The sequence below is a fragment of the Silurus meridionalis genome, chromosome 9, assembly GCF_014805685.1.
Source record: "Silurus meridionalis isolate SWU-2019-XX chromosome 9, ASM1480568v1, whole genome shotgun sequence".
Taxonomy (NCBI): domain Eukaryota; kingdom Metazoa; phylum Chordata; class Actinopteri; order Siluriformes; family Siluridae; genus Silurus; species Silurus meridionalis.
In genome coordinates, this window is record NC_060892.1 from 23,279,349 (window position 1) to 23,292,945 (window position 13,597).

The 13,597-nt window shown below is 35.0% G+C and overlaps 1 protein-coding gene and 1 long non-coding RNA gene across 5 annotated transcripts; both read right to left on the reverse strand.

Moving 5' to 3' along the window:
• Nucleotides 1-2,554: 2,554 nt before the first annotated feature.
• LOC124390983 (complement factor H-like) lies at nt 2,555-6,876 on the reverse strand. 3 transcript variants are annotated; one of them, XM_046857156.1, is made up of 7 exons: nt 6,757-6,876; nt 5,638-5,805; nt 5,395-5,550; nt 4,181-4,348; nt 3,943-4,098; nt 3,494-3,664; nt 2,555-2,683 (listed from the first exon to the last, which is right to left on the reverse strand). In XM_046857156.1, the coding sequence occupies exons 1-7, from the start codon at nt 6,836-6,838 to the stop codon at nt 2,679-2,681; spliced, it is 906 nt and encodes a 301-aa protein (XP_046713112.1). In that variant the 5' UTR covers nt 6,839-6,876; the 3' UTR covers nt 2,555-2,678. The 3 variants fall into 3 exon arrangements, with proteins under 3 accessions (XP_046713112.1, XP_046713113.1, XP_046713114.1); XM_046857157.1 differs by lacking the exon at nt 4,181-4,348; XM_046857158.1 differs by lacking the exons at nt 3,943-4,098; nt 4,181-4,348.
• Nucleotides 6,877-9,611: 2,735 nt separating this feature from the next.
• Nucleotides 9,612-13,591, reverse strand: LOC124390985. 2 transcript variants are annotated; one of them, XR_006926888.1, is made up of 2 exons: nt 13,451-13,591; nt 9,612-9,801 (listed from the first exon to the last, which is right to left on the reverse strand). It is a non-coding gene; the product is annotated as an uncharacterized LOC124390985 (long non-coding RNA). The 2 variants fall into 2 exon arrangements; XR_006926889.1 differs by lacking the exon at nt 9,612-9,801 and adding an exon at nt 11,372-11,410.
• Between the last annotated feature and the right edge of the window lie 6 nt (nt 13,592-13,597).

The window sequence follows — 13,597 nt, forward strand, 5'->3', positions numbered from 1 at the left end:
GCGGCAAGCCGGCCTTAGCTTCGGGCTGCCCCTCCACTGCAGCATCAGCTATGCCACTCTGTGGATCCTCATCTCCAACAGTGAGAGGCCCAACAACAACGTCACTACGGCTTCCAACCTGACCGGTATCCACGCCTTCAGCCGTGTCTGACATGGGGAGTATTCTTAACTCTACCAAGCGCTCTAGTATTTCACTCTTTATGTCTCTTTTAAGACCTTGTCTATTAACAACGATCTGGTAGTGGTCAGCTATCAGGAATAAATCTGGCTTCCGACAAAGATCAATCTGCTCTAATGAAGGAGAAACAATGAAATTCGACAAGCTAAACATGGTCACGATGCACAGCCAGCAAACAGACACTACTTCGTAATTCCACGCAAGTCACCTCGTTATACCAACTCAAACACGGTCATATTCCACCAGCATTCACAAAATGGCCACAGTATTTTGAACTATTTGGGAAGATGATCCCGGACGAGCCCCCATTAAATGTTACGTCTTCTTTTTATATGTCTAGGGTGAAGCTGTAACATTCATACTGTGATCCATTCTGTGAATAGGCCAGGGAAAAGGACACGTAAACCGAGTATAATATAAAAGGATTTATTCACACAAGGAGGAACAGGAGGGAATGGAGTATATACACAATATTTACACTAATCAGAAAAACCAAGGCATAATAAATAATCCCACAGGAGAGAGAGGCGGAGAGTGGCGCTAAAGAAAAGAACACAACAAAACCAACTACCTCAGTAATAAACCACTAACCTAACACTAAACAGAATTCTTACGGCGCCTCTATACGCCCTAGCTTACCTACTCTAAACTAACAAAAATACAGAAGTAGCACACACTCCTAGCTAGTGTCTCTATACATAGTATCACCTACGTGTTGCAAGATGTAAGTCACGTGACATACTACCTGCCCAACACTCCTAGGGAAAACACAAGGGTTGTTGTTAGAATAAAACTACTCAAAACAAACAAGATAACATTCAACGAATGTGATACAAACAATAAGCAAGCAATGCTCCAAACACACCACAGCAAAAACAAATGGTGCTCATGGTGCTCTCTCCAATGTCCCTGCAGTCCTCTTTTTAAACCCCAACAGTTTACTGGATTGGCCACAGGTGCAGTCAGGTCACACACGTTGATTATCTCTCCAGCCAATTGCAGTCCAAAGGGGGCGGAACCTTGAGAAATTGACAGGAAGGTAAACCAATAGAGAGAGACAAACACCCACACACACACAAACATCCAATGGGACGTAACACATCCTCTCACCTTTCAGAATCTTGTTAAACAATCTAGTTAAAAACTCTACTGCCATCTCTCCTAAAGATCTCCATGCTTCTACCAGTATGTCATTTGGTCCAACCGACTTTCCACTCTTCATCCTCTTAATCACTGCTCTCACTTCCTCTTTACTAATCATATCCACTTCCTGCTTTATTAACTCCACATCATCCAAACTTCTCTCTCATTTTCCTCATTCATCACCTGTTTAAAATACTCCCTCCACCTTCTCAACACACTTTCCTCACTAGTCAACACATTTCCATCTCCATCCTTTATTGCTCTAACTTGCAACACATTCTTCCCAGCTCTGCCCCTTTGCCTGGCCAATCGGTACAAATTCTTTTCTCCTTCCTTAGTGTTCAACCTCTTATACAGCTCCTCGTATGCCTTTTCCTTGGCTTTTTCACCACATCCCTCTTCACCTGCTGCCGCATCTCCTTGTACTCCTGCCTACTTTTTTCATCACCCTGTCGATCCCACTTCTGTTTTGGTAACCTCTTTCCCTTTATGCTCTCCTGCACTTCCTCATTCCACCACCACGTCTCTTTGTCCTCCTTTCTATTTCCAGATGTCACACTAAGTACTTTTCTAGCTGCCTCCCTCATCATTCCTGAAGTAGTTTCCAATCATCCAGCACCTTTTCACAAACACCAAGCCCCTGTCTGACCTCTTTCCTGACTCTCACACTACACTCTTCCTCCTTCAGTTTCCACCATCTTATTCTTCTGTCAGTCCTCACTCTCCTACTCTTCTTCTTCGCCTCCAAAACCATCCAACAGACCACCATCCAATGCTGTCTAGCTACACTGTCCCCTGCCAACACTTTACAGTCTCCAATCTTCTTCAGGTTGCATCTCCTACATAGAACATAATCCACCTGTATGCACCTTCCTCCACTCTTATAGATCACCCTATAGGTCACCCTATGATCCTCCTTCTTAAAATAAGTATTCACCACTACCATTTTCATCCTTCTAGCCACCATCTGCCCTTCCACATTCCTCTCCTTTGGGCCATACCTACCCATAATCTCCTCATCACCTCTGTTCCCTTCAACTACATGCCCATTTAAGTCTGCCCAAAAAGTCTGCATTTACAAAATATACAAAATGCATATATAAAGAATGAATAAGAATGTTCTTTTAAAGTGTAAGTTGGTCCCTTCATTCCCCAATCATTTGATTAATTGTTTGTTTATTGTATGTGAAGATTTCAGTACATGAACTGTTACCCATGAAATGATACCATTAACTTAAATCTTGATTTTTGTCTTTTATTCCTCTTGTACTGAACTCACAATGTACACATTTGGTCATTGTTGTTGTAGCTCAATTTTAGTTGGGTATTTTTCGCACATTCATGTGTGTAGATGTGGTCAAACTGTGAAAACAAAACAATTCACAAATACTATGCAGTATTGTTTACATCACCAATTAAATTTCCACAAACATTTAAACATCAGCTTTAGATAGTAAGCATTAAATTATACACCTATAAATTAAAATATAATAATCCCTATTATGCTAATATCACAAATTTTCATGAAAAATTACGTACATGCATCAAGCATTATCACATGTTTCTAGAACAGTCTCTGTGTTAAAAATCCATGCTAAACTTTGTTTACCAACTAAATGCAACATATATTGCATGTTTATTTCAACAAGCATTATAAAAAACAGTACATGTCTACACAAACATTAAAATATGGTGCTAATCGCAATTTGCTATATACATATCTACATATCAGAATCTAACAATTCACTTAAACAACATGTGAATTCCTCACCACGCTGGCAATTTAGTTTAAATTATAATTTTAAACTTGAGTCGTTATAGATGTTCAGCAAGGTTTTAACATGAGAACAACATGCATTGATCTCTGTGTTTTTTTATCTGTCAACTATTATCTAGTCACATGTTCCCCCAAATCAAAATCGTTAAAAGGGCGGCACCCAAAATGAACATTAAATAAAACAGTCAAACCAACAGAATTGGAACAAACAAACATGCCAGGTGTCTGAAATCAAATTGCCTCCCATTTGTACATTTGGAATGCGAATTCTTGTGTTCTTTGGGAGGTTGGGTTTTGCAGTAACGTTCAGTATAGACATGTAGAAAAGTGAATTGTAAATGTAATGTAAAAGTAGTTGTATGTGTACAGCATATTTCAGGTCTAAATCTACTTACATGTACATGTTGGTGCTTTTTCCCACTTTGAGTCGATGCAGTTGATTTTCTGTTGCCCAGTTATGCTGTAATTTTCATGGCACTCATATGTCACTGATTGCTGAGAAGTTCCGGCTTCATGAGAAGTAATAACAGCGTTTTCAACATAGGGAGGAGTAGGACATTTCTGATCTATTTGCATAAAAATAAACAAAGGAACCGATCACTATGTAATGAAAGTATAGCAACAGGGTGTTATTCCAGTTTATGTAATTTACTCTCAAATCATAATCATGCTGGGTTGCTTATCTATTTGTTTTTATCTAGCATTTTCTAGTGAATGCTGTAATATTCAAGTAGGTTCTAATTCATATTTAATCGAGTTTGACACAATTCTGATCGATTTTCAAGTTTAGAAATTACATTTCCATTTATTTAAATTGGTGAGGTCATCAACAAAAATGTCTTACATGTACAATCCTGCTTCTGCCATCGCCCATTGACACAATGAAAACAACATGGTCCTAATTCACATTCAAATTCATGCCGTTCCCTGTCATCAAAAACTTGATTTCCTTGATTTATTACTTTAAAAACAGTGGGTATTTGACCGCATTGCTTGTCAGCTGTAGAGAAAAAACACAATACGAGTAAAACCAGTCTCACATTAACATTATAACGTGCCCCCTGAAAATTACTACCACTTACGTATACACTGTGGTGTATCACTCCATTGACCACCCTGGCAGGTTACCTCTCCCCACCATTTCCCATCAAATGTTTTATAGTCTGAGTCACATGTGTACAAATATCCTCTGTCCGATTTACGCGTGAACCCATTTGTCAAGAAGAACGGTGCACAAACTGATGGTTTTGCTGTAATAATAATAATAAGAAGAAGAAGTATCATAACAACAAAAATATCATTCGGAAATTGTTCCACAATTTGTAGGAAGAGTCTTTTACAGATTATTGAACCTCTGCTCATCTTACACAAGACTTTTGTTGCCCGACTCAACTTTTTTTCGAGACGTGTTGCAGCCATCAAATTAAAAATGAAATTCATATACATTTACACAGCTTAAACATCCAATATATTTTTTATTTTATTGTTATTAATACGAAATTATTTAATTTTATATTTACTATTTTCTTTTTTTTTTCTTTTTTACTGAGTATCATAAACCCTACAAAGTCCAGTGTTCATGCTTTATTGAACAATCTATAACTACAACAGCATAATGCATAGTTTTTTCTCTGCCAGAAATAATAATTAATCTTATATATGATAAATCATAAATCTTTAAAGATTATGGCTTAATCTGCACACAGGCAAAAAAAGAATAATTTTGCAATTATTAGAAAGCATTAAAATAAGAAGATTAATCAGTCACAGTCATTTAAAGGTGATCTTTTATGTACTAGATTTTTTAAAGGACATTGTTTCAACTTTTATATGACTTGCATTTTAATTGGCCTTAGTTTGCTAACCTATTGTGTGGCAAGAAATATTCCCCACATCATTACACAAATGCTCCTATCCTGAATTGTTCACACAAGGTAGAATGACTCCATGGATTTATGCTATTGATGGTAAATTCTGATATATGCAACATATATTGCATTTATTTTTCAACAAGCAATATAAAAAAACAGTAAATGTTTACACAAACATTAAACCATGGTGCTAATCGCAAATAGCTATATACATATCTACATATCAGAATCTAACCATTCACTTAAACAACATGTGAATTGCTCACCACGCTGGCAATTTAGTTTAAAATTATAATCCCAGTCTCTGAAATCAAATTGCCTCCCATTTGTACATTTGTTTTGACACAATTCTAATCGATTTTCAACTTTAGAAATTACATTTTCATTCATTTAATTTGGTGAGGTCATCAACAAAAATGTCTTACATGCACAATCCTGGTTCTGCCATTTCCCATTGACACAATGAAAACAACATGGTCCTACTTCACATTCAAATTCATGCCATTCACTGTCCTCAAATGCTTGATTTCCTTGATTTATTACTTGAAAAACAGTGGGTATTTGACCACATTGCTTGTCAGCTGTAAAAAAAAAAAATAACACAGTACGAGTAAAACCAGTCTCACATTAACATTATAACGTGCCCCCTGAAAATTACAACCACTTACGTATACACAGTGGTGTATCACTCCATTGACCACCCTGGCAGGTTACCTCTCCCCACCATTTCCCATCAAATGCTTTATAGTCTGAGTCACATGTGTACAAATATCCTCTGTCCGATTTAAGTGTGAACCCATTTGTCAAGAAGAACGGTGCACAACCTGATGGTTTTGCTGTAATAATAAGAAGAAGAAGAAGAAGAAAAGAAAAAGAAAAAGAAGAATTAAAGCAACAAAACTACATACACCCATAATTAATGTAGATAATATTCAATATCAGGATTTTTTTTTTTTTTGCTGTTGCTTAAGCTGTGTAGAGACAACGGATGCTAATAATTTCAGAATTTTAGGTATTTAATGCAGAGTATAGCAATTTATTATTATAATTTTTATACGTTCAATATGGTTTATGTAGTGAGCACAAACAAAGGGAGTAATACAAACAGTGAAACACCTCTGAACACTTTCCGAGAACTGCTCATTCAAATTAACAAACCAAAGCTAACTATTAGATATTAGCTAGCTATTTATTAATATATTAATAAATTGATTCTTACGGTTGCATGGTCACATATTCTGCCATACGGGTGACGGGTATATGTACAGGTATATTGTATATCCGCATTTAATTTATAAGTTCGATTGTTTAAATAGAACGAAATTACCAGATGTTCCTCTGCTGGTTTTTCCACATGTAATTTCTGCAAAATTATTAGTTTTTATTACATTGTCCTAGGATTATGGTGCCAACAATATTGTACCAGTATTTCTATTGTATTTTGTTTTACATTTTTACCCTCACACAGTGGTCTGGGTGACCATGTTCCATCATATTGGCATTCAACATTTCCTTACCATTGCATTGTTACAAAAACCCAGAATTTTGCTGAGCATATAATCTGCACATGTTCACCAACATGAAATAAAGATTTAGGTTCTTTAGGTTCTGTACTATAAACATGGGTGAACCAAGTGTACATACAATTTCTTTTGGTGTCAAAATGAGATAAAATACAATGAAAAGGATTAAGGTTTACAGAGATCTTCGAATTACTATTACATAAAAGAATTGTAAGAAATTTAAGAAATAATAAATTTTCATAAAAAATGTATATGCAGCCTCACCTTGACTTTTGACACGGGTAAAAGAAAAGACCCAAAAAGCAACAAAGACAATTTTGGAAACCTCTTGCATAGTGGATCCCATCCTTAAGAGATTTGTAACATAGGGATTACTGTGATACTCCTTTTTTGACAGTGGATCAGTGAAGGTCCTTTGTTAATCATTTGTCAGAGCTGACGCAGCTCTTTGTACACATTAAGAGTACTGTTTAATTTTTTTTTTTTGCATATTGTTATACATAGATAAAGGAGATAATTGTATAATATTGCAGTTTTGAGAAGAGTGTTTTTATTTAAGTAATAAGAAAGCCAATATATACAGACATTGTCTTCAACAAGGGATGGTTTGTCATCTTGTAGTCAATATAGACCAGTTTACATTCTTAATTACAATAAAGAACTGTTATAGATAAAGCAAAGGATTATATTACAGCTTTTATAAATTAATAGTATATGTAATGTACTATTATATACTTTCTGAAGAGTTGTATATCATGTATTTGTTTGTTTTTAAAAAAAATAAGGGGGGGATTGTAATTACAAGCAAATAACATTGTGAATCTAAAATTATTTTAAATATTAAAGCACAGATGTCACAAAAATTAATATGTAAGTAAAGGGTCAATATCCTTTCACTGACCCTATGGGCAGTGTATCAGCACAGTCCAGTAAATGGTCACATGATTTACAAAAAAAAAGTGGTTTTTTGTTTGTTTATTTAGGAAGAGATAAGCATAAATAGACTACAGGCATTTGTGATCTGGGACAAATGAGAAGGATAAATTAAATCCTTTACTACTGTTTTTCTATCAATGCCTTTGAGACTAATTTATTAATCACAAACATTAACCTTTTAACTAATTAACAATTAATTAATCTTAACAAAATAGTATTAGTCTAATAATAAGGGTATTTCCTTATTATAATTATTAAGTGTAATGGCAATAGGAATGTGTCAGGGTCTGGACATATTTTGGGTTCGTTTTTGCTTTGGCCACTAGATGCTTGGGTTGTCTATTTATTTGTTTTTTTGTTGCGGTACAGTTGTCAGTGTATTAATACTTGCATTTGAAACTGGATATGTGTGGGTTTGTTTGTTCTGTTTTAGTGAGTGTATTTCTATTTTGTTTGATTTCTTTGTCTGCTGTTTTCTCGAGTTTTCCCTAGCCACCTGGCTTTTCCTGTTTTCCCTAGCCTCTTGGTGTCTCCTAGCTTATCCTGTCTTCTTTAGGCTCCTGTGTTTTCTGTTCTCCTGAGTTTTCCCAAGCTTCATGGTTTCTCCTGTTCTCCCAAAGTCTTTCCTGTTCTCCTCGAGTCGCCTGTCTTCCCTAGTCTCCTGGCTTTTCTTTTCTCCCGGGGGGTTTTCCCAAGCATCCAGTCTTCTCCGGTCTTTCTTCGTCATGTTTAGTCATATCTTAGTTGTATGTCTTTGTGTTTATTTTGTATTGATAAACCCACTGTGTGTTATTTTTATCATACTCAGCATTATTTTTGTTTCTCTTTTCTCGAGCTGGTTTTGGACATACTGTTTTCATTAAAGAATCATGCCCTTGCATTTTGCTATTAATCGCATAATTGTCATGCGTTATCTTGTATGTAGACAGATCATCTATTTATGACGTCAGTTCCTGTTTCCTGTTGTTGAATTGTTTGCCGGGAATTTTGTTTGAACCGGCATTTTACATTTTTTACAGCTCGTTTTTTCTCTCTTTCATCGCTTTAAAATATCAAAATATCATTTTGATTTCCTGCATCCTTTACTTTCCGTTGGCTCCGTCTCGTCTATTTTTGCTTTTGGAAGAGTGTTTTTTCCCTGTTTGAGGGTTTGAAAGCAGTGAGTGGAGGACATTCACCAGAACTACGAACACACACTACAGTAATCACATTAAGGTATGTAATTTCTCTACTATGGCGAACATCCAGTGTGTGAAGTGTGACATGTTTAGTCGGTCTTTCTTCGTTGTTAGCGATAATTTTATCTGTGAAAAGTGTAAGCTAGTTTGCTCTTTGACGAAAAAGATCTTAGCATTATAAAATTGACAGTGCTGCTTTTTATTGTAATTAGCCACCATATTAATTAGCTGGGGTATGCACATGAATATTTTTGAATTGCTCTCAGTTGGATTATCAATGGAGTATTAAGATGTATGTAAAATGTTGCCACTGATGTCGGGTCAAAAAAAAAAGGCCTGACCAGTAGACTTCCTGCCAAAGATAACTTTGTGAAATCCACTTTAAATTCACCAAGTACACCAAATTCTGCAAATAAACAGGGTGGCATTGTGATGCTGAAAATGGAAATTTCCTCCCGAAACTGTTGCAAGAATTCAGAAGGAGAAAAGGATTACTCATTATGTCACTGTATTACAAATTAAAGACATTTCCACACTTATGAGAGTTAAGCCTGTCCGATGGCATAAGGGTTGAGGTGCATTTGCAAATATTTTTTGACGTTTTGGAATAGAAGATAACATTTGGATTTAGCTAAATTTGTGCTAATAATATGTAAACAGAGCTTCATTTAGGTAAAGTCATAATAATCCACTCATAATAATCCACTCATAATAATCAAATCGAACATGCGGATCATGAATACGGATGATCCGCTGTGGCGACCCCTAATGGGAGAAGCCGAAAGAAAGTTTTATTTATGTTTTTGATTAATAATTCACAGCCCTGGTTGTAAAAATTCAATTAAAATCAATTCAGTTTTATTTGTATAATACTTTTGAAAATGGACATTGTCCCAAAGCAGCTTCACAGAGCTAAAAAAGGTTATGAAGTTGGAATGCAAGGTGTATGGTGGAAAAGGAAAAAATTGTAATTCATGTAAAAAATCAAAAATAAAACTTAAGCCATTATTTTGTCAATTGAATTTTAATACCCCAAACCAGGTGTAATATTCAAACAAGGCAATTCCGATGTGAAAAAGTTATAGCTCATTTTCTAGATATGAAACCTGCATATTATGTATTAACTGTGTTTATAATAGGTTCATTTGTCCCCAGGGAATAGTTGTTGATTGAGAGCTGTCTTATCCTCAGGAATCTGAAAATAAATTGAACAGGGTGAATGCTTAGTATTGCCAAATCAACAAAAAAACCCCACATTGTCTATTTAAACCCTAATCTATATTAATATATAAAAAAGAGCAAGATATGGATTTTATGTTGATATCTTATGTAATTAGACTGCTGACAGTGTAATTAAATGTAGGTTTTCATTCTTATTGCTTTAGTAGACACTTCCGAGCTATCTCCCAAAATCTTTTTACCACCAACCAGAGTGTAAGATTGTTATACAGTTTGTGATAGTAATGCATGTCCCACCCTCCATTTATTATTGTAGTGAGCTATCCCATGTTGTTACATTGTAAAATAATTTGTATGGTAATTATAAGTTACTAAATGGAAAGGGAGATTTTCCAAGTTGTCCAAGTGGAGCCGATCAGGTTCTAAATAGCAGGAAATATTACAAGACCAAAAAAATTGCCTGAATTCTAAAACACATTGGGATCACTAGACCCTGTTTTTGTTTCCGGATGCTTTGCCAGGTCTTTACTGCAGCTGTCTTAGTTTTTGTTTGTATATTTTGCTTTTAGTTTTGCCTTCCAAAATTAAAATGGATGCTAAAATGGTTAATATAACCCTATACACTTTAGAATATAGCCTTACACAGAATACATCTTATTGCTTTTGTCAGCAGGCACATTATCATTAAATACAAAGGCATCAGTTGCACTGCCATCAATACATACCCATTCCATTTAATGAATAATTTTGTTTCTGAATTTAAGCGGTTCATTTCTTTCTCCATCCTTTTATCCAGAAAAATAATTCTTCTTTCATCAATCACTATTGTTTTCTGTGATCTTCAGGCCTTTTTGTATTTTTCACCAGTGCATTATTTTTAAACCCATGTGAAATAGTATATTTGGCCATACCTAATTTTTTTTTTTTTTAATCTTTGTAGTATTTGTATTATTTTTCTGACTAAAGATGACCTACTAGTAACAGTTCTTAAGACAATTTCACCTAGGCTTTTATCTACTTATAATACATGCAAGTGAGACAATGAGGTAATAGTACATATTTGGAAATGAGAGGAAAGGAGCACACACCTGATGATGGTTTTTGACTAAGTTTTTTCTGTTATCTGCTCTGTTCTTTTAGTGAGCAAGAGAGAGCCGTAACGTGCTATTAAAGTGCTTGAAATATTAATAGTGAGTATAGAATAGTTATAAAGTCATATACTGTACATCTGTCTAACAAAAGCTAAGCAGGTTTAGACCTGTTAAATAAGTGCTGACTAAACATTAAAGATAATTGTATTTTTGGCAAAAAAAGAGAAATATAGGTTCTGAGTCAAATTGATGGTGTGGCTCCAATGCTAAAGACCAGGACAGATTTTTGTTTGTTCACTTCTTTTTCTCTTATAAAATGATGAATGACGGTCTGCTACTTACCTTATATGCATTGTGGGTAAGTCCATGTTCCTGCAGAACATTTGGCAAAGGATTGCCCTTGAAAGCGATAGCCTTCATTACACCTATATTCTGCTGTGCCACCTTCCGGATAGTATGCCTTCCGATTTGCTCTGCTCCAAGTTGCATTATTTATTTCATTCTCAGGCGCTGGGCATCTTGGGAGGTCAGTCACTATAACCAACATTAAATCATCAACAAAGTTATAATCCAGTCAGAATTTTTATGACAATAATAATAATAATAATAACACTAAAACTAATGATACTACTACTACTACTACTACTACTAATAATAATAATTAACATGTAATAAAAAACTAGAATGACACTATAATAAATGTTTTTTAAATATACCATTAGAGAAATTTGCAATTTTATCTAAATTAACTGATAATAATAGTGGAACTTTATAGATACTTTGTGATATTGAAATAAAATACATTTTGGCTCAGTTGGACTATTTGTTGATGTTATGAGGTGGTTTCAAAAAGCTTCCAGACTAATGGTGATTTTCTTACCAAGTGCGTTACCATGTGTGTGATTTCATCATGGACAGCAAGTTAGAACAATAAGCACACGTTAAATTCTGTGTGAAACTGTGAAAATCTGCCACAGAGACATTTGACATGACATACATTTGACATATGGCAATGCAGAAATGAGTCGTTCAAGGGGCTTCGGTTTCCGTACATTCTTCTATCCTAACCTACTACAATCCCACCATGCCTCTTTGGAAGTTTAATAAAAGGATACATCTTGATAAACTAAAATATCCACAAATTTTTTCCTTGTCTAGTCAGACCCAGACTTATGACCACTCGACTTACGACATTTTGGAGATCTGACAGTCACCTCTGACGGAATTTTTTTTAATATATATATTTGTATATTGTATATATATATATATATATATATATATATATATATATATATATATATATATATATATATATATATATATATATATATATATATATATATATATATATATATATATATATATATTTGTTTTTATTTACTTTATTTGTACTATGTAAAACAATATATAGAGTAAATCATAGAGTAGTCGACTCTTCTTGACTTACGATCATCTGATGGACCATTTTTTCGGTCCATATCTACATTTTAAGTTGGGGTTTACCTGTACTCAGAATTTAAGACATGCAAGATGGCCTGCTTGCTAGTGCCCTTAGAGTAAATTCTGCACGTTCAATTAAAAGCTTTCAATTAAAATGTTTGTCTTATTTGCTCTGATACACAGCTAGAATAATAAAAAAGCTGTCAATGTGCCAATATTTATGGACTGGTGTATAGATGCATTTTGACATTAACCTTAAACATTTCAGTCTCTTTTTTCTGGTCTAAAAATTTTTTAATGAGTGTAGAACAAAATTAAATCTAAATCAGACTTGGATTGTATAATGTATGTTGAGTGATCATTAAAAAATTTTTTCAAGCAATGAAAGAATTTAAGTGCTGAGATGGTGTGATTACTGATAAAACTATTTCTAACTTTTGTTGTTGTTGTTTTGTAAATGGTGAATGATGGTTTGCTACTAACATGGAACACATTGTGGGTAATGCCAAAGGCCTGCAGAACATGTGGCATAGGGCACTTTCTTTTAAAAATGTAAAAAGAAATAAATTGTCTGCGTTTTAGCAGTATCTTCCCCGTCGTTCCCATAAGGGGCCGCTCGGTACCGTGAAGCCGAAAAACAGAGCGTTGCCAACTGGACCCCTCCAGAGGCGCCCAAGGGCTCCTGGTGACACTCTAGGCCCAAGCCCAAGGAGCCGGCTGACCTGAGGGTCGTCCTCTCTAGCGAGCGGATGACCCTCAGGAAAAATCCCACATTGTCCATTTAAAAAAAAAAAGCCACATGAGGTAATAGTACATATTTGGAAATGAGAGGGAAGGAGCACACACCTTATGATGTTTTTTGACTAATAAATGTTTTCTGTTTTAGTAAACAAGACAGAGCCATAAAGTGCCATTAAGTGCTCATATTCTGTACATCTGTCTAACAAAAGCTAACTAAACCTGTTAAATAAGTGCTGACTAAACAATAAAGATAATTGAATTTTAGGCAAAAAGGAGAAATATAGGTTCTAAGTCAAATTGATGGTGTTGCTCCAATGCTAAAGCCCAGGACAGATTTTTGTTTGTTCACTATTTTTTCTCTTATAAAATGATAAATGACGGTCTGCTACTTACCTTCTATGCATTGTGGGTAAGTCCATTTTCCTGCAGAACATTTGGCAAAGGATTGCCCTTGAAAACGATAGCCTTCAATACACCTATATTCTGCTGTGCCACCTTCCGGATAGTATGCCTTCCGATTTGCTCTGCTCCAAGTTGCAT